The 18,157-nt window shown below is 42.9% G+C and overlaps 1 protein-coding gene across 1 annotated transcript in view; it reads left to right on the forward strand.

Moving 5' to 3' along the window:
• Positions 1-13,246, forward strand: part of grin2ab (glutamate receptor, ionotropic, N-methyl D-aspartate 2A, b) — an 84,259-nt gene extending 71,013 nt beyond the window's left edge. Inside the window, exons 12-20 of the mRNA XM_026302665.1 lie at positions 1,187-1,340; positions 2,719-2,844; positions 4,280-4,509; positions 5,134-5,294; positions 7,974-8,161; positions 9,027-9,265; positions 10,774-10,957; positions 11,334-12,129; positions 12,250-13,246. Coding sequence (XP_026158450.1) covers positions 1,187-1,340; positions 2,719-2,844; positions 4,280-4,509; positions 5,134-5,294; positions 7,974-8,161; positions 9,027-9,265; positions 10,774-10,957; positions 11,334-12,129; positions 12,250-13,246 — 3,075 coding nt within the window. The remainder of the gene's footprint in view (positions 1-1,186; positions 1,341-2,718; positions 2,845-4,279; positions 4,510-5,133; positions 5,295-7,973; positions 8,162-9,026; positions 9,266-10,773; positions 10,958-11,333; positions 12,130-12,249) is intronic.
• The last annotated feature ends 4,911 nt before the right edge of the window (positions 13,247-18,157 follow it).

Consider the following 18,157-nt stretch of genomic DNA (forward strand, 5'->3'; position numbering starts at 1 on the left):
CTGGTCCTGCTCAGCTGAACAAAAATCCACCTACTAGCACCTCTAAAGGTGACTAACAACACATTATGTCTTCCAGGTATAGTTTAATTTATTCATGCTGAGCTAATCTAAGTGTTTGTTATCTGCACCTTCATATTTAATGAACAGATATGAGAGTGGTATCTGTAGATAATGTGGATTTTAACAAATATTACTCAAACAGGAGCAACCAGTCCAGTGTGGAAGATTATTTTTAATTGTGGCTCAAAGTCATTTGTTGCTCTAGTGAGTGTTTACACTTTACTAAGTCATTATGTGTGGGATCAATTCCAAATAAATTACAGTCCATTATAACAAAGGAACATGTAGACTCTTGTAGTTTAGCACAACTGCAAGGGCCTGGGTCACATGACCAGCCAAAGGCAGGCGCCAGTGCTGAATTAGAAGAAGCATTAATGGTTGTTTCTAGGAAATGTTCATATTTTTAAATAATATGATTTATGAGGGACCAGAAAAAGCTAATTTGTCATCACTCATTAAGTCACACTCTTTAATGTTATGAATGTAATTTAATAATACAATTTTTTAATATTAAGTACTGAAGAACAAGCTCTTCATCAAGCACAGAATGTCTTGAGCCTAATTTGATTATAACCATTGGTCTTTATGGGAGTGATTTACATTATATCACATATTAAACTAAAGATAACTGCTGGCATAAGTAAAATTCTTATAGGCTGGACCTGAAATGTTAAGCATCTAATAATTTAAGTGACAATATGATCCCTGTATTGTGGTAATTTTATAGGTGCACACTACTAGAAGCCTTTAGACAATTAAATCTGAAAAAAACATAATCTGAAAAAACATAACATTTTACTGCCTAGTAAAAGCGGCAGCTTTATGAGCAAAATCTCCATGTGTCAGAATATATTCACACAACCAGAAATGGTGGTACTATGAAAAAGACAGATGTATTTTTGCTTTTCATCTGATACGGCTCAAAATGCCCCCAAACTACAGCTGACATTCTGCACTTATGTCCTCAGACACTGTGATATTTGTAATCCAAAATAATAAAAAAAGAGGACCATATCAAAAAGGAATTTTATGATGCTGTCCAAATGTTTACAGTGGCCACTATATTTATTTCTGTCAGTGTAGGTAGGCAGTCACCCACTCAGTATAACTACTTTCTGTCCTCCAGGTGGTGTATAAGAAGGCAGTAATGGCAGTCGGTTCATTGACCATTAACGAGGAGAGGTCAGAGGTCATTGATTTCTCCGTGCCCTTTGTAGAGACTGGCATCAGCGTCATGGTGTCTCGTAGCAATGGGACCGTGTCTCCTTCTGCCTTCCTTGGTAAATTTTCTTTTTATCTTTCTTAACCCTAAATTTTGTCCTTTTTTTCCATCCTTCTTACTCTCCATCTGTCCATCAACGAGCCCACTACCAGGGGCAGTAAAAAGGGAGGTGCTTACATTTTGGCAAAATTCTGCACATAAAATGGAATATTTTATTCAGACAGTATATGCTGGCCAAATTCCACTTGTACCCTGACTCTTTCTGGGCCTCAACACTCTAAGCACATTAATATTTCTACCAGAGCAGAAGAAGTGGAGCGTGCCAGCTGTTTTTTGAAAAGTCAGCTCAGACAAAGCATTCTTGATACTTGCCTCGTCTCCTCTGTCCTCCTCCTCCTCCTTGTCCTCGTCTCCAGTTGTTCAGATGACTATAAACTGTAGCGCTTCTCTGTGCTTGCCTAATGTCTTGTATTGTCATTGGAGCGAGGCGGGGAGCGAGGGGATGTATTGGACCTTGTGTCTGTTGCTCCCTGTGTATCGAGCCATGTGTCAGTATTTGTGTGCGTAAGGAAAAGGAAATGTGTGTGATACTGCATGAATATATTAGGACATTTGTGGATTTAATCAAAGATGTGTGGGGAATGAATATGCTTTGGCCTTATGTATGTTAAGGGGTGTGTGTGTGTGTGTGTGTGTGTGTGTGTGTGTGTGCGCGTGCGTTTATATGAAGGCCTATTGAATGTTTGTGTGTGCTGAGGCTGGGCCATAGTATCAGTGACGGTTCAGTATCTTTCACACTCATATTAGAGTCACCTCAGAGCACAATCTCTCAGGGTTGGCTAAACCTGGCAGTCACATACTTACACATACAAAGACACACACACACACACATATATACAGGCATGCAATTTGTCTGGGTTCAGTGTCTGTGAACTCCTGTCCTGCTACACACCAAATACATGCAGACTCACACATGGACAGATCACATACACATATCCACAGCAGGGCACATCAGATCACTGAGTTTGATTCTTCTCCCTCCCCTCTTCCTTCTCTCTCTCCCCCCTTCCCCAACCAACTCCCCCACCCCAGGCGTCTCCCTCTCTCTGCTCTCATCCAAGGGAATAATGAGAAATATGGAAATGTGCTCTGTCAAACTCTGTGACTAACTCTCCCTCTCCAATACCCCTTTACCCCTTCTCTTACTCCGTCTGCCTCCCTTTCTCAGCCCTCTGTGTCTGCTCAAACATCTTTTCTTCACTTTATCACCTCTTTGTCTGTATTGTCTTTTTCTCATCTCCTCCTTTATTCTGAGTCTGTCTTTTTCTCTTTGTCCATCGCTTTTTATGCATCTCCTGCTCCTCCACAGTGTCTCTGTCTCATGTAGTGGATTTCGATTTAATTTTCTCTCCCTCTCTCTCTTTCCTTCCTCTTAGAGCCCTTCAGTGCATCTGTTTGGGTGATGATGTTTGTGATGCTGCTTATCGTCACAGCCATCGCCGTCTTCCTCTTTGAGTTTGTCAGTCCGCTGGGCTTCAACCGCAACTTGGCCCAAGGCAAAGGTAGTTTTACACACACCGTCTGGAAGATCATACCAGTTTTTTCTCCCAAAAGCAAGAAGCACAAATCCAAGCTTCCCCTGAAGCAAAAGAAGTGACCTATTATTACTCTGACTTTAGACGGTTCAGTTACAGAACATTAACAATCCCTTTTCCTAAAGCCAGTTGCTAACATGGTAATCTGAGGCACTGTGTAAAATCAGAACCTGGAGCTGCCCTGCTGGCAGTGAATTGAAGATCAATGTTGTGTTAACACAAAATTGCATTTTAGCTTCATTTACCATTTAAATGTGGTAAAAGCCAATCCAGGTGTAAAAAGTGAGTGACGTTTTTCCTTTTTTTCTTTCACATAAAGTTTCAACTTTTAGAGATTGTTGTATCTTTAAAGGGATAATACCTCATTTTTGGAAATCCTCTTATTTTCTTTCTTGCTAAGAGTCTCATACAGTAAATATGGAGCTCTTACTACATGTCCATTAACTTAGCTTAGCCATAAGACTAGAAATGGGAAAAACACAACCCTGTCTCCATCCAAAAGTAACAGAGTCTGCCTTTTGGCAACTAGGGTTCACTTCAACATCCATCGCTACACCAGGTTGGGAAATCAATATATGTTCTTCATGTTTCTTTACTTTACTGTGCAGCAGCCAATCACAGCTCACTTCAAAACAAACTGACCTGTGTTTGAAATTCAAATGACATTTATTGCCAGCTGATCTCACTGACTTGTGGTTTGTGGCACCTTTCATGTGGAAATATCTGCATCACAGTAGCAGGTCTAAATCTCACAAACAGTTTTGTAGTTCAGATTTTCTTTGTTCTGCAACAAACTCATTTAATATTCATAAGATACCATATAGCAGACCACTCAGTGGACAGCAGTTTACAAGCCACATTTATTTGTGGCTTTGACTTTTCAGAAGTAAAGATTGATCTGTATGCCTAGAAGTTTTAATCTTCATTTAATGACTCCTCCTTCATTTAATGTTCCTCGTGCTCCACATTGGCCATTACGCATAGAAAAATTAAAGGCAATAAAAGTGTCACTCCTGTGATCGTCCTATAAATTGAAATAGCCTCACATTACGGTATGTCCAGCCACAATTTACAGTATCAGTTCAATAAATACACAAAAGGAAACATGATGCCCTAAAACTGTAATATGACTGTTTGGATTTTTATTTTTTAAAGACGGTGGCATGAATGATGACCGTTATAATGACACTTTTCTACAAGCAGCAATAGGCTAAGGCAGGAATTAAATTTTAGTTTATTAATTTTATTACATTGCTGAATGATTTTCAGTCCAATCATCAGCATCATACTGTAGCTGAAATGGTTTATGGCTTCCTTCTCCTTTGCGTACCTTTGCTTTACATCTTACTTCTTCAGCACATGATCTGTTTTTGTCTTTCTTATGCTTTTGTCTGTCTCTCAGATCCACATGGGCCGTCATTCACCATCGGTAAGGCCATATGGCTGCTGTGGGGTCTAGTGTTCAACAACTCTGTGCCCGTGCAGAACCCGAAGGGCACCACCAGTAAGTTCATCGTATCCGTGTGGGCCTTCTTTGCTGTCATTTTCCTGGCCTCCTACACTGCCAACCTGGCTGCCTTCATGATTCAGGAAGAGTTTGTGGACCAAGTCACTGGACTGTCTGACAAGAAGGTGGGATTACACACATATGGACATGCACTAACACACACACACAGAAGAAACTAAACGCATTCACAGTCAGGGTTGCTCTTGTAATGGATGCCAGCCCTGCGGCCAGACAGAACTCTCCAGAGAGCGCCCTTAGGCTTCAACAGCCCAAACCCTCTGGCCGTAGCTGTCACCACACTAACACTGCCAGCACAGCAGACCCATAGGCGCACACACACACACACACACACACACACACACAGGCTGCATAGATCAAAGACGTGTGTGTGTTTGTATTTGGATGTGTGTGTGTGTAGTTTGCAGAGGCTGGCAGTGTCAGCAGAACCCCAGCCAGTCTTACGCTAGACTGGACACACAATGATGATGACTGATGAATCCACTCCACTGTCTCTCCCTCCCTCCTCCTTTCTCCTCTGTCTCTTCTTGTCATTCTCCACTCTTCATCCTCTCTTCTCCTCTTTCATGTCTCTTCATCACTTACACACTTTTGCCCCCTCACTTTCTTCCACTCCACCTTGACTCTTCTTACTGTTTCCCATTCTTTCTCTGACTTTTCTTTTTCATACCCCTGTCTACTGCTATCACTTTCCTTTTCTAACAACCTCTCTCTTCTTTCTTTCCCTGCAGTTTCAAAGTCCATACTCCTATTCCCCACCATTTCGCTTTGGGACAGTTCCTAACGGCAGCACCGAGCGCAACATCAGGAAGAACTATCCAGATATGCATCAGTACATGACAAAATACCATCAGAATGGTGTCCAGGATGCGCTGGTCAGCCTCAAGACAGGGTACTGTAAACCTGACAAGACAGCTCACATCAAGTTGTTATTTATTATAACTGAGAGGGTAATTGTGTTTAGAAACATCATGTATGCTTAAGAACACGTGAAAACAAACCAAAAAGGGAAGAAACCCAGCCCCATGGGGCCCAGCGTTAGCTTATGCTAAAATGCAGCAGTAACTGTGCTGAGTGTTCCTGTCACTGATGGTAAAATGCAGATACTGTCTGCAAGTGCTCATTATAGTCTTGTTGCTGCTGGAAAGAGGGAGCTGCCAAATCAGGGACAATGTAATTTGTTCTGGGGTTTGCTACCTTTATTTTCACTTCTAAACACCCTAATGGAAGAATGGCTGCAGTGCTTTTAGTTGTTCATTAGTTCTTGTGCTTTGATCTTTGAAGTATTTTCTCCAAACATAATTTCACTTTTTGCTTTTTGCTTTCTTCATTCTCATTATTGATAGATAAGGTTTGTTTCTCATATCTCATATTGAGTTATTAGAGTTTGGGTATACAGCAGAACTGTTCTGCAGCATCATCCCTGTTTAATTGAATTCAGAAATGGTTTAGACAGAAGAAAATGTAAACATTGGAACTCCATAAATCATGAAACAGGCTCTGACACATTATACATGTGAAGTGTTTCATATACTTTAATGAATCTATATTGTTTGCAAAGTCTGTGCAGAATTAAATGAATGAATATTAGCTGGAGATTCTCTACGCAGTAGCAGAATTGCAACAACAGATACCCCATGCATTATTTTAACATTTGCCCTTTAGTGAATAGTTTTACTCAAAGTGATTTATATTTATGCATACATATCTAACATGGAGGGACCCGAGGCGGTTGATTAACACTCGGGTGTACTCACTGAGTTATATAAAACCTTTTTTTCTTGTAATTAAAAAAAAGGTTCTCTTGTTACATAGGCTGATTATGTCCTAGTCACATTGTGTTTGGTTAAGAGTGAAGCTTCTGCTCTGCTGGGCTCAAATGTATCAGGTCCACATAAGGGGATTGACATGTTGGATTTAAACTGTGGCCCATGAGCTTGAACGCACTCTGTCATGTTAAAATAAAGACAAGTAGAAGAGTGTAGCTCTGCGCTAATGAAGACGTGTGTCAATATTTACTGTGCCAGCATGTGCACTGGAGAGTACTCCGACACTGCCTGAGTCCAAATCTCCAAGAAACCAGATCATTGTGAGTGATCCAAGTGCTTAGTTTGTGGATCTGAAGAACTGAATTAAAATAAGTTGTGGCAACTATTTTCCTTCTCAAAATATTTCATTGAAATGGATTTTAGATGAAGAGGACAAGTACTTCAGTATTTCACAAAAAATATAGAAAAGTCAGAAAAAAATAATTAGTTATTCCTTAAAGAATAGCTACACCCTCACTTTTGAGCTGCAGCCATAATCCATAAAGTTTTCTTGTTATTGAAATGGGCAAGTTTTTCCAACAAATTTCATGTAGTGTGTAAAAGTGGCTTTTTCTGTTCAAATTGAACTAGTTTCTGTCTGCTTGGACTTTAAAGTTTACGTCAGTGAAGCCTTTGACCATAAGGACATGGGAAAGACTCTGGGGTCTCTTTAGTTCAAGAGCACAAGAGTTATTACTCAGCAGAGTCAGTAAACACAACACACTGGCCCATCGATAACTGCAGCATTCAGCGCTTAACAAGATATTTAGGGCTGACAAACAGTGGCTTGATAAACAGCAGAGCTACTGACACTTCCACACAGGCACACACACCGGACGGCCTCCCAGTACTAGCACTGCTAGCTCAGATACAACACAGGTATCTACACAGTGACTCTCTCAAAGGGCCCCTAAACATGCCTGAGGTGCCTCTCAAAGCTCCAGCAGAGTTATAGCTTCTCGTGGCTGTTAGCACTGACCCTGCTATACCAGGCTGAGCGTTAGTCTGTCTCCCCTGTGTCCCCTACTCCTCCATCACAAATTGCTTGTTCTACCCTTACACCTCTGCATTTTTTAAAATCGTGCTGCCACTAGTACTTCTATGAGAGGTTTCAGAATGTGGAGGTGTAGTTACCCCTTAAATCATCTCTTGGGATGTTGTGACCCTCAGGTTGACAAACACTGCTTTTTAAAGGAATGGTTCCATCTTGGGAAAGACACTGCTTCACTTGTTAGAGAGTTAGATGAGAAGAGTGATACTGATCATTGATTTGTAGGCTAAATATGAAGAAAGAGCCAAGAAAATATATTTGGGAACATGTTTTTTTTTTTCAGCCTTTGAACAATCCTTCTCTTTTTCTAAACTGTTTAGTTTGTCCTGCACCTGTACCCAGTTTGGCTTGGCTGTACAGACTTGTCATCTTTTTTGCTTTGTTAATGTGAACCAGTTGCTTGTTTGTTGTAGCTTAGAATAAAGACTCTAAAACTCACAAACACATTACACATGCATACAAAAACCAAAGTGACAAGTTTGGTTTTACGGGTTTTATTGTTACTTCTTGGAGTCTCCATTGTGTTTAATGAACAGACTTAAGAGTGGAATTGATATATTGATTATTGAAAATGTCTAAAAAATCAACATTAATTAGTCTTTTATTCTATTTTTTGTCTTTTCATGTCAATAATTTTACATCCCCTTGTGATGCGTTCAGGGTGGGACCACTATTGTAGATTTTAAATGCACAATGTTTGCTTCACTTACAGTAAGCTGGATGCTTTCATCTATGACGCAGCGGTGTTGAACTACATGGCTGGCAGGGACGACGGCTGTAAGCTGGTGACCATTGGCAGCGGTTACGTTTTTGCCACCACGGGATATGGTATCGCCCTTCAGAAAGGATCCTACTGGAAAAGGCTGGTTGATCTGGCCATACTAGGCATCATAGGAGATGGTGAGGCACTTGCACATACACGCTCTGCACCATCTCTGTCACACTGCACAGAAGTTTTAGTTTCTGAGCTTCTAAAGACTCTTAGTGTTGTTTCAATTGCGCCATTTCTCAGGTTTCCCCAATTCCTCCCTGTCCCTGAACACTCTTCCACTCTCCTCCCTCCCTCTTTCAGAGAGCTGTCAGGGGCTAGTCTTAACACACCATTTCATCATCATTATTCTGTGTGGTTTTGTGTGTGTGTGTGCGTGTGTGTGTGTGTGTGTGTGTGTGTGTGTGTGTGTGTGTGTGTGTGTGTGTGTGTGTGTGTGCGTGCGTGTGCGTGTGTGTGTGTGTGCGTGTGTGTGCGTGTGTGTGTGTGCCCACCATGTCCTGTTATGTTTACTCCTCCAGATTGTTCTGTATAATAAGCTGTGAGATGGTGCGAATGGAATAAAAAGAATGAGCCAGACAGAAATCAAACTGCTGAAACCACTAAAGCAGTTCACTTCTTACCCGGCCTTTTTATTCAGGGCAAATACCCACGTGTTCAAGCACACACACATTCAGAACCGCAAACAGTCTGATAATATTTCTTCCATCTTTCCTTATCACTTCATCACTATCAATTCTTACCCTTCCTCCTGCAACCCTTAAGTCATGCCACCTCCTGTCTCCTTTCCATTACGATCTATTTACCACTTCACCTCTCTCACCTCCTCCCATCTCCTCTCCATCTTCCCTTATAATGATATGCTCTTTTTCCCCTCTCTTATTCCTTCTTCCAACTATCCCCTCCCTCCCATTTTCCCTCCCTTCTTTTGTTCCGTTTTCTCATTCCCCTGACATCTTAAACCTTCACTTTGCCTTTTCATTACCTTTGCAACAGGTGAGATGGAGGAGCTGGAGTCCCAGTGGCTAACTGGGATCTGCCACAATGAGAAGAACGAGGTGATGTCTAGCCAGCTGGACGTGGACAACATGGCAGGTGTCTTCTACATGCTGGCCACAGCTATGGGCCTCTCCATTCTCACCTTTATCTCTGAACACCTCTTTTACTGGAGGCTGAGATACTGCTTCACTGGTGTCTGTTCTGGGAGGCCAGGCCTGCTCTTCACTATCAGTAGGGTGAGGAAAAGGAAACATTTTCTAACAACCTTTTTCCACTATAGAAACTTTACCTGCATTTTGACAGCAGGAAGTGGGTCCACTTTGATTTGCTGGGTAGCAGTTTTCACCCCATCTGTCTTGGAGTTAGTACTTCAAGATATTCAGGGCTGAACTCGACTTACTGATCAAACACCACACTCAAAAGTGCAATAACTGCCTTGTAAGAAAGCACAGGTTGTTGCAATATCAATATCAGGACTTTGGGTGGGAATTTCTAGTGAGTTATTGACTTTTGAACACTAAAACCAACTTGCACACATTTCTAACAAAAGAGATGGGATCAAGAGAAAGAGTGGGCTGAACACACAGAGAATCAGCAAGAGAAACAGAATGCAGCAATGTTTGCAAATGTGGTCCCATACTGACACACATTACTGTGAGTGTTTAACAACGTAAATTAAAACATCACACAGTAAATTAGCAAAATTACTCAGTTGCTGGCAACAAAGTGAGAGCTGATTTTAAAATGTTTCTCTCCATGTTTCATCATATGCAGTGAAATCAAAAACAGTAATGTGCAAAAGGGATTTTTAGTGTGCAAATACCTGTAATGTGTGTGAAACACAGAAAAAACATGGGCTGTATAAACATCTGTATATATGTGTGTCTTTGAAACAACCATAGTAGAAGGAATCTGTGCGTATGTGTGTAACAGCGGAAATGGGAATAGTGTGATTATAGCATCCAGCTGTGGCAGAGATGAATTTACTGCTGTGCATATGGACAAATGGATAAAAGAATCAAAGAGCTAAAAGGATGGGAATGTGGGCACACACTCATGCAAGGCCGCTCTCTCTCACCCACACATACACATACACAAGTCTGGTCTGACAAAGTTAAAAATGGTTACACATATTCAGGCGCAGTGAAGTGAGGGACAGGCTTGACCACACAGACAAATGCACACACACACATATGCAGACAAACCAAAATCTACACACACAAAAACAGAAATGGACACACCCAGACAGACCATTCTTTCATTATTCATTTGACTCTATGTTAGGCAGGGCTTTTATTCCAGACGAACAGCATTTCACACATTAAGTGTTTTACAAAAGGAGTGTGTGTGTGTGTGTGTGTGTGTGTGTGTGTGTGTGTGTGTGTGTGTGTGTGTGTGTGTGTGTGTGTGTGTGTGTGTCTCAGTGTGCACATGCCGTTAGAGCAACGATGCTGGAGGTTAAGTGGCTCTAGGAAGAACATCTCCTTGCACTCAAAGGCCCCCTCCAGTGACATCATCACCTAAATTAAATTTTCTAGGCACCTCTGAAAGCAGTTCATCTAAAAAAGTGGTGATTATCTCTTCTAGCTACATTACAAAACAAATAAGGTTACGGTTTGCAGTAAATGCACTGGAGAAAGGATGAAGAGGTCCCCCTTAATTTACCTTGGCAGGAAATTAGTCTTGTGCATGCTTGAACCTTTGTTTTTCTTCAGTGAAGTCACCTTTCCTCTCCTCCTCTCAGGGTATATGGAGCTGTATCCATGGTGTTCATATAGATATGAAGAAGAAGGCTCCTGAGCTGGATTTCAGTCCTCAAGCCAACATGCTGCATCTGCTCAAGTCTGCCAAGTCAATTGCTATGTCTTCTCCGAAACGCAACACTGTCCTCTTGCAGCCTAGCATTTTAGATATGATGTCAGGAAAAGGTACAGTAATATTGCTATACACAGTCCACCATGCACTGTATATTTTGAATAACATTTAAAACTAAACTTGTATATTGCAATTTGTGTACAGTACAAAGAGCAGGAAAACAATGCGCCTGTGCTCACACATACAGAGGTTACTCTGCCTTTTCTACACAGTCTACATATACATAAGTAAAGGTGACTCTGTTCACCTTGTTGTGGTCTCCAAAGTGTAATCGACTGATTGTCATGTACAGACTCATCTCAGGATTAGAAACATATTAGATGCCATACACAGCAAGCCAGGGCAAAAGATAATGTATGAGCTAACAAGCTAAGCATCCATCCACACCATCCATCTATTGTATGTACTGCATCTCTCCTTGTCTCCTAGGTAACTCACTCCATAGTCTGCCTCAGAAGGGTCCTGGTCTCTATAGCAACGCCGCTGGTCCACAGGGTTTCCTGTCATTGTCCGGGCGACACAAAAATCTCCTTAACAATGCTGCGCCATTTCCTGGGCCACAAAAAGGCCCCACTCACCAGACCAGCCCCAACAAGCCTCAGCTGTCAATCACAAATGATAATGGAAAGACCCGCCTCAGTGGGCCAGCCTGCTCTGCATCGAAACCTCGAGCCCTGTGGAAGAAAAGTGTGGAGACACTGAAGACGCAGCCGACTGTCGTGTCTCCAGGCCCTGGCGCAAGCCCCACCGCAGCGTCTGGACCTGGACCTCCACCAATGAAGAGCCAACGTTACCTGCCTGAAGAACCACCACACTCAGATATCTCAGAGTGCTCCAGCCGACCGCCATCACACAAAGATTCTGACTCCATGGTGGTGAGAGGTGGATTTAAGCCTATCAATCAGCTAAGGAAGAGGGGTGGGGGAGGGGCAGGGGGAGGTGGGGGAGGAGGAGGATCCAAGATTTACTCCATTGACTCAGACCAGGCCAGTCTCCAGTCAGCTCCCCCTTACCAGCGAGACAGCCAGGCGGGTGGTGATGACCACAGTTACCCCCCTGACCTCTTTCCACCTGACAGCACATACTCGCACAGTCACACACACTCGCACCAGGCAGACGCACCCATTTTGCAGTTGAACGCCAGCCTGCTGCATCACAGTCACAGCGCTGAGGCTGACCTGCACTCTCTGAAGGACAAGAAATACAGCACCTACACTCACAGCAGGTATTGTACAGCAGAAAATCAACACAAAAGAACATTTACCTCCATTGTTCAGAATGTGTTATTTTTTGTCTCTGTGTGTGTGTTTGTATATGTAACACTTGTCATCCTCTCTCCCTCCAGTGTGAAAGACAAGGCTGGTAGTTCATTCGATGCTCCAAGTGCAGGCTCAGGGACACAGGGTGTCAGGCCCAGTCACTGTCGGTCCTGTCTGACCAAGCTGAGCGGTTACTCCGGCCTGTACACCGTTCGTTCACCACAGGTTCGCTGCGATGCCTGCGCCCACCTGGGAAACCTTTATGACATCAGCGAAGATCACCTCCACTCACACTATTCCCACACACACACTCACCCACACAGCGGGGACATGTTTACACACTACCTTCCTCAGAGCGAGCTGGGCCTGGTGGGTGAAGGAGACGGGCTTGTCAGCCACTTCGAGCCCTCCCCTTCCTCCCCATCTCCTCACCCCATTTCCTCATCGGCCCAGCACCTCCAGCTGAGTCGTCAGCACTCCTATGAGAACGTGCTTCCGGATGGCGTTCCTGAGCGGCAGCCACACACCCACCTGAGGGGGCTGAGCCTGCCTGACAGAGATAGGGAGAGAGAGCTAACCCTGGACGAAGGTGCCTATGCTAATGTTCTAACAATGCGCTCTGATCGTCCATTCAGCAGCCGCAGCCCCCCTTCTCTCTCACCCTCCCACCACCACAGTCTGGATGCCCCAAATCCCCTTCCCCGGCGCTCAAAGAGTCTCTTTCCCGATCGGCCCTCTCACAACCCTTTTCTCCAGTCAGCCCCTGGCACAACACAACGAGAGTCTGCCTCCCAGGCTGTCACACGCATGCCGCAGAGAAGTACCACCCACGAGGTCTATAAGCAACGAATGCCGTTGTCGCTTACCCTCGGTAACCATGGCAGTCATCACATCAACCAGCATGGCAGCCATGTCGACCAACAGGTGTTCTACCCTCAGCAGGAGCCCCCTGTGGTGGCCTACATGGTCCCACCTGCTGCCTCTCAGCCAATGAGCTATGTGACAGCACCGAGAGCCTCGAGCGCAGGCGGCAACCGTCCCCGGCTGTACCGCCGCATGCCCAGCATTGAGTCTGACGTCTGAGAGTCACACACACCACACTTAACTCTCACTGAAACACACCAATCACACACGCATGCAAGAAAGAGGTGTGTGTGACCGGACCAGGCAGCTTTGATTCTAAGCACATACATAGTAATACACACACAGAGACACACGGGTGACAGAGGGGAAGGTCCACTGTGGACTAAAAGGTTAATGGTGATGCTGAGTAAATGCATAGTTGTTTATTTATCACACCCTCTCTAAGGCAGGGTTGGGGCTTCAGGGACACAAGGAGGCACAATCCAAGATGAAGAGTCTGTGTGAGTGTCAGTGTGTGTACAAGCCTCCAGCTCTGGGCAACGAGGCAATAACTGACAATATGAGTAACAAGACAGGTCAAAATCCTGGTGGAATAAGGGGACACTGTACGCAGAGTCTTAACAGTGGGATCTGATGGAAGATACGATGGAGTGTTTGGAACACGAGCCAACCGGTCCGCCCTCTCACCAGCCTCTTGGAGATGAAGGGGACAGAAAACCCCTTTCTTTCTGAGATTACACACACACACACACACACACACACACACACATTTCACATCCACCCCTCTCCAGGACTCTCCTGTTGCACTATGATTTCTACAGTCTGAGTCTGTATGTTGTCTGAGCCTCCAAACTGCACTGCCAGCATGGCTTAAAGAGTAGTAAACTATATTAGAGTAATCCTTGACTTGAATGGAAATTACTATCTATGTAATAAATTAGACTGGGAGGCTTGCAGCTGGTCGGGTCACAGGTCTGAGAAGTGTATCAGCTCTTGCCCGTAGATGTACAAACACTTCAACACACACACACTGTGTCTGTTTTTAGGAGGAGAGTATAAAAAGCTACAGACTGTTTTGCTATTGTTGATGTCAGTTAATTGAACATTCCAAAAAGTGGACCAAACATGGCCGCCAGTCAACGCTTCTCAGGATGAGAGTGTGTGTTCCAGTGTTTTTCGATCTACAGACATACAGTACAGCATACTTGCTTCCTCTCTTAGCTAGCCTTCAGGTCATACTGCATGCTTCCTACTGCCCTGTGTTACAGTTAAACTCCTATACAGGGTCATATATGCACACACACACAGACATATATATGCACATACACGCACATGCACATACGCAGTAGTCTGAGATAGTAGTTTAGGGTGGGTGTGTGTCGAGGCTATGAGATAGCTTCTCTTTGTGCACTTTGTAGATTTTATACCCTGCCACCTAACACAGACGTTTTACCAAAAACACTTTTGTACTGAAAAATATGAATATTCTCAATCATTTGCTGAATAGATGTTTTCTTTTCTCTTATTTCTCTTTGACATTGGGTTTTAGGGCACCATTATGGGCACAGTTCTATTGGTTTCCATTGTGAGGTCAGAAGATTTTTAAGTAATAGCTACAGCATCATGCAGTAACATCTACTCTTAATCTTTCTCTTTTTTAACTTTTATTGTGCTCATCCCTTCTCCTAGCCTTTCTTTCTTCCTTTGTCAGTTTTTGTTTATTCTCCGAATGACTTCCTTGACTTTTGCTCCTAACCTGCTTCCTTCTATAGAGTAGATTGAGTATCAGAAGAATAAAGTTCAATCGTGGTGTTTAAAACTCAAAATATTGTTGGAAATCACTTAATATTGGTAGTCGTAAGAATTCAACTGATTTAAGACCTGCTCTCGTAGGATGCAGTACGTTTTTGTAATAACTTTCTATGTTGAACAAAAGAACTTGAGGCCCATTTATTGTATCCATAGTGGATTTAGAGGTCGAGTGCATCACCCGTTGCACATTCACTCATCAATTTCATGCTCTTGGACGAGCGTCAGAGATGCTGGTGCTTGTGTGGCCCTCCATTGGCGAGAACACAGCGCTGTGTGTCAGCAGAGAGTCATGTGGCAACGCAGAGAGTTTGCAAAGTGACTTGTTACAGAGGCAACACTCACTCACACACACACATACACACTCGACGAGCTGGCAATGTGTGTATGAGTGTTCTAGAAATCCATAATCTACTGAGTAAGGGCATTGATTTTTGAGCACAAGGATTTTGATGGAAAAAGGACTTGATATCCCATTAGCTGAGTGTCTGTATTCTCTTTCTTTCTATTCTCTCTCACACACAAATACACACATATATATCTATATATAGTGGCTGCAAAGAATGCAAGACAGTTTGAAACAAAAAAAGGCACCTTTCAGTGGTGAATGCTGCCCCTTTTTTGGTCATCTTAACAGGTTTGGTGTGTGAGTAATATGCACAATATCAGGTTGTAATATTATACTTCTGTACAGAGAAATATTTGTTTTAAATGTTAGAAACTATTTCATTTGTTTAATTTGAATGGTATTATGTGTTGAATTCATTTCAATAATAACGTGGCTTTTTATTCAGCTTCCTAAACAAAGAATGGCATGTTTTAGATTCTTGTGCGATTTTATTTTCCTCTGGTGTGTTGTTGGTTGGATGGGAAAGTCCTCACACTGTTGGTTTAACAGACTAGTTATCCTGGTTTAGTTAACCAGTTAACTAGCTCCTCATAGTTGGGATCTCTCATCTGAATCACACTTCACTAATAATGATAGTCCAGCCTGTGTGGTTAATACAAACCCCCTCCTGCCCACATAGTTCTTTTCCACTACAACCCTGTGCTGTTTCACCTGTGAGTGTGAGTGTGAGTGAGGGTGAGGGTGTGTGTGAGGGTGTGTGTGTGCGTGTTTTACACTGTGCTGTGCAGGTTATTTATATAAAGCAGAGGATGATATGTGTATTTAGGGGGGGTGTGTGTGTGTGTGTGTGTGTGTGTTGTTCTGTAATCTCGTCCCCTTCATCCCACATCTAACATTTGACCTGGCTCTTACTCATATAACACAAATACAGTCACAAACACACACACACACACACACATATTGTGTCTGTACTGTTGTGGTTAAGGGAGTTTGTAGAATGAGTTTTGTATGTCCACCATCACAGAGACTTTTACACCAATCTTCCTTTTTTTTTTTCTTTTTCTTTTTTTTTTTTAATTGCATGACGTGCTTGTGTTTCTGGTGGTACATATTTTGCTGCAACACCTAAGTTCTCTCTGAGTTAGACCTACTGGGCTACATGTACCAGTGATCCCCTCCACCCTGGTTAGTGTACCACATCTGGCCAGAGCCGTCCATGGCTCCTGCACAACACCATCCACTTTACATGTGGAAAATGTTCGCAGGCTCAGCACAGTTCTTAGTTTGGGCCACATATACACAGAGTACTGGGGGGACGGTGTGCACTGGTGTGTAGTTGGTGGGTCTCCCTGCTGTGTATCTCACTTGTGTATAAGTTCAGGGGTTTCTAAGCTACTAGTTGTGATGTAAATACTACCTTGTCACTCAGTACCTCTGTACAATCTGTAAATAAGTAAAGGTTACATTTTTCTATGTGTCTGGGTCTCGTGGATATATTTATCTATGCTTTACAGAGCTAAGCTGTTAACAAGGACAGCTCCAGAGGCACCCTGCAGTATATTTCAGTGTCTTGGGAAAGGTTCATTTGCATTCTTGCTGAGAACTAAAAGAGAAGGTCAGTAGCACTCTCAGGTGCATCCATTATATCCATCAGGTGCATGTGAAACTATAGCAAGGGGACATTTCATTTAGTATATAAGGTTGCTGATGTTTTCCCGTAGTGGTTGGCATACATATTCATACAGACCACTCAGGAAAAACTGTAATAATTCTGGCAGTTCCTTAACTTTTAATGTAGCACCATCATAAACTCAAAATGATTATTTGTCCAGAACTTGGCTTTGTTTTCAAATACTTGCAAAGCTAATGACATTTCCAATAGTCACAGTGGTGTATTTAACACAAATTAGCAAATGTTAGCATGCTAAACTAAGATGCTGTTTATCTATACTGGCGTTATCACTGTGACCATGTTAGCATTCTGACTTTTAAAGTGCCACTCTGCTGAAGTATGGCCTCACAGAGCTGTGAGAATGGCTGCAGACTCAGGCTTTTTCAAAGGGTAAGTGGTGAAAATGTCCTTTCTTATTTAAGTGCCAACTGAAGACACATTGAAATCAGGATTAAGATAAGCAGTCATATATATGTATTTTGCAAAACCTGGCACCAAATGTTTTTATTCATGGATTATTAGTGATCTATAAAGCCATTTAGTACAAATTAGAAAAAATGTATAATTGTCGAATGTCTTATTCGATCTACTCCCGTCTCCCGGCATTCTGCTGCAAAAGGCCTCAGTCAGCCTCTTTTTGAGGCTTTTATAATGCATTCTTAATGTATGTATATGTGTGAGTGTAGGCATTGTGTGTGTGTGTGTGTGTATATATATATGTATGTATGTGTGTGTGTGTTTAGATCAGTGTTCTGGTAAAAAGCTTTATTTTTATATTTTAGTCTCCCTCAGGAGACGGACGCTCTAATCTGGGCTGAAGTGGGACAGGAGAGGGGAGCAGAGAGGAGCTCAGACACGCACACACAAACACACACATGCTGAAAATCAGCACACACCAAGGCTGGAGGATCTGTCACAAGCCATAGACCAGCTGCAGCCAGAGGAGACGGAGGAAGGAGAGGAGAACAAAGATGTGAGGAGTCCCACTGCAGCCATCCAGACCTCCTTTGAAATGGTCTGTTCAGAAAACATCACAAAACACACCACAGAGTTTCTACATGGCCTTAGCTGCATGTTTTTAAAGTGTACGTGAGTATGTGCAAAGTATGCAAATACACAAATAATTGTGTGCCGCTCTAATTCTTCCTGGCGTGATCCATATTCTCCTTATGGACAAAGAAACAACACACACTGAGACACAAGCCTCTGCCTTTCATTAAATAAATCAAATTGAGTTCCCCCCACATGTAATGCAATTAGTGACACACAGGACTGGAATCCATTTTCCTTGCAGTAACAT

Source organism: Mastacembelus armatus, chromosome 1 (assembly GCF_900324485.2).
Source record: "Mastacembelus armatus chromosome 1, fMasArm1.2, whole genome shotgun sequence".
Lineage (NCBI taxonomy): Eukaryota > Metazoa > Chordata > Actinopteri > Synbranchiformes > Mastacembelidae > Mastacembelus > Mastacembelus armatus.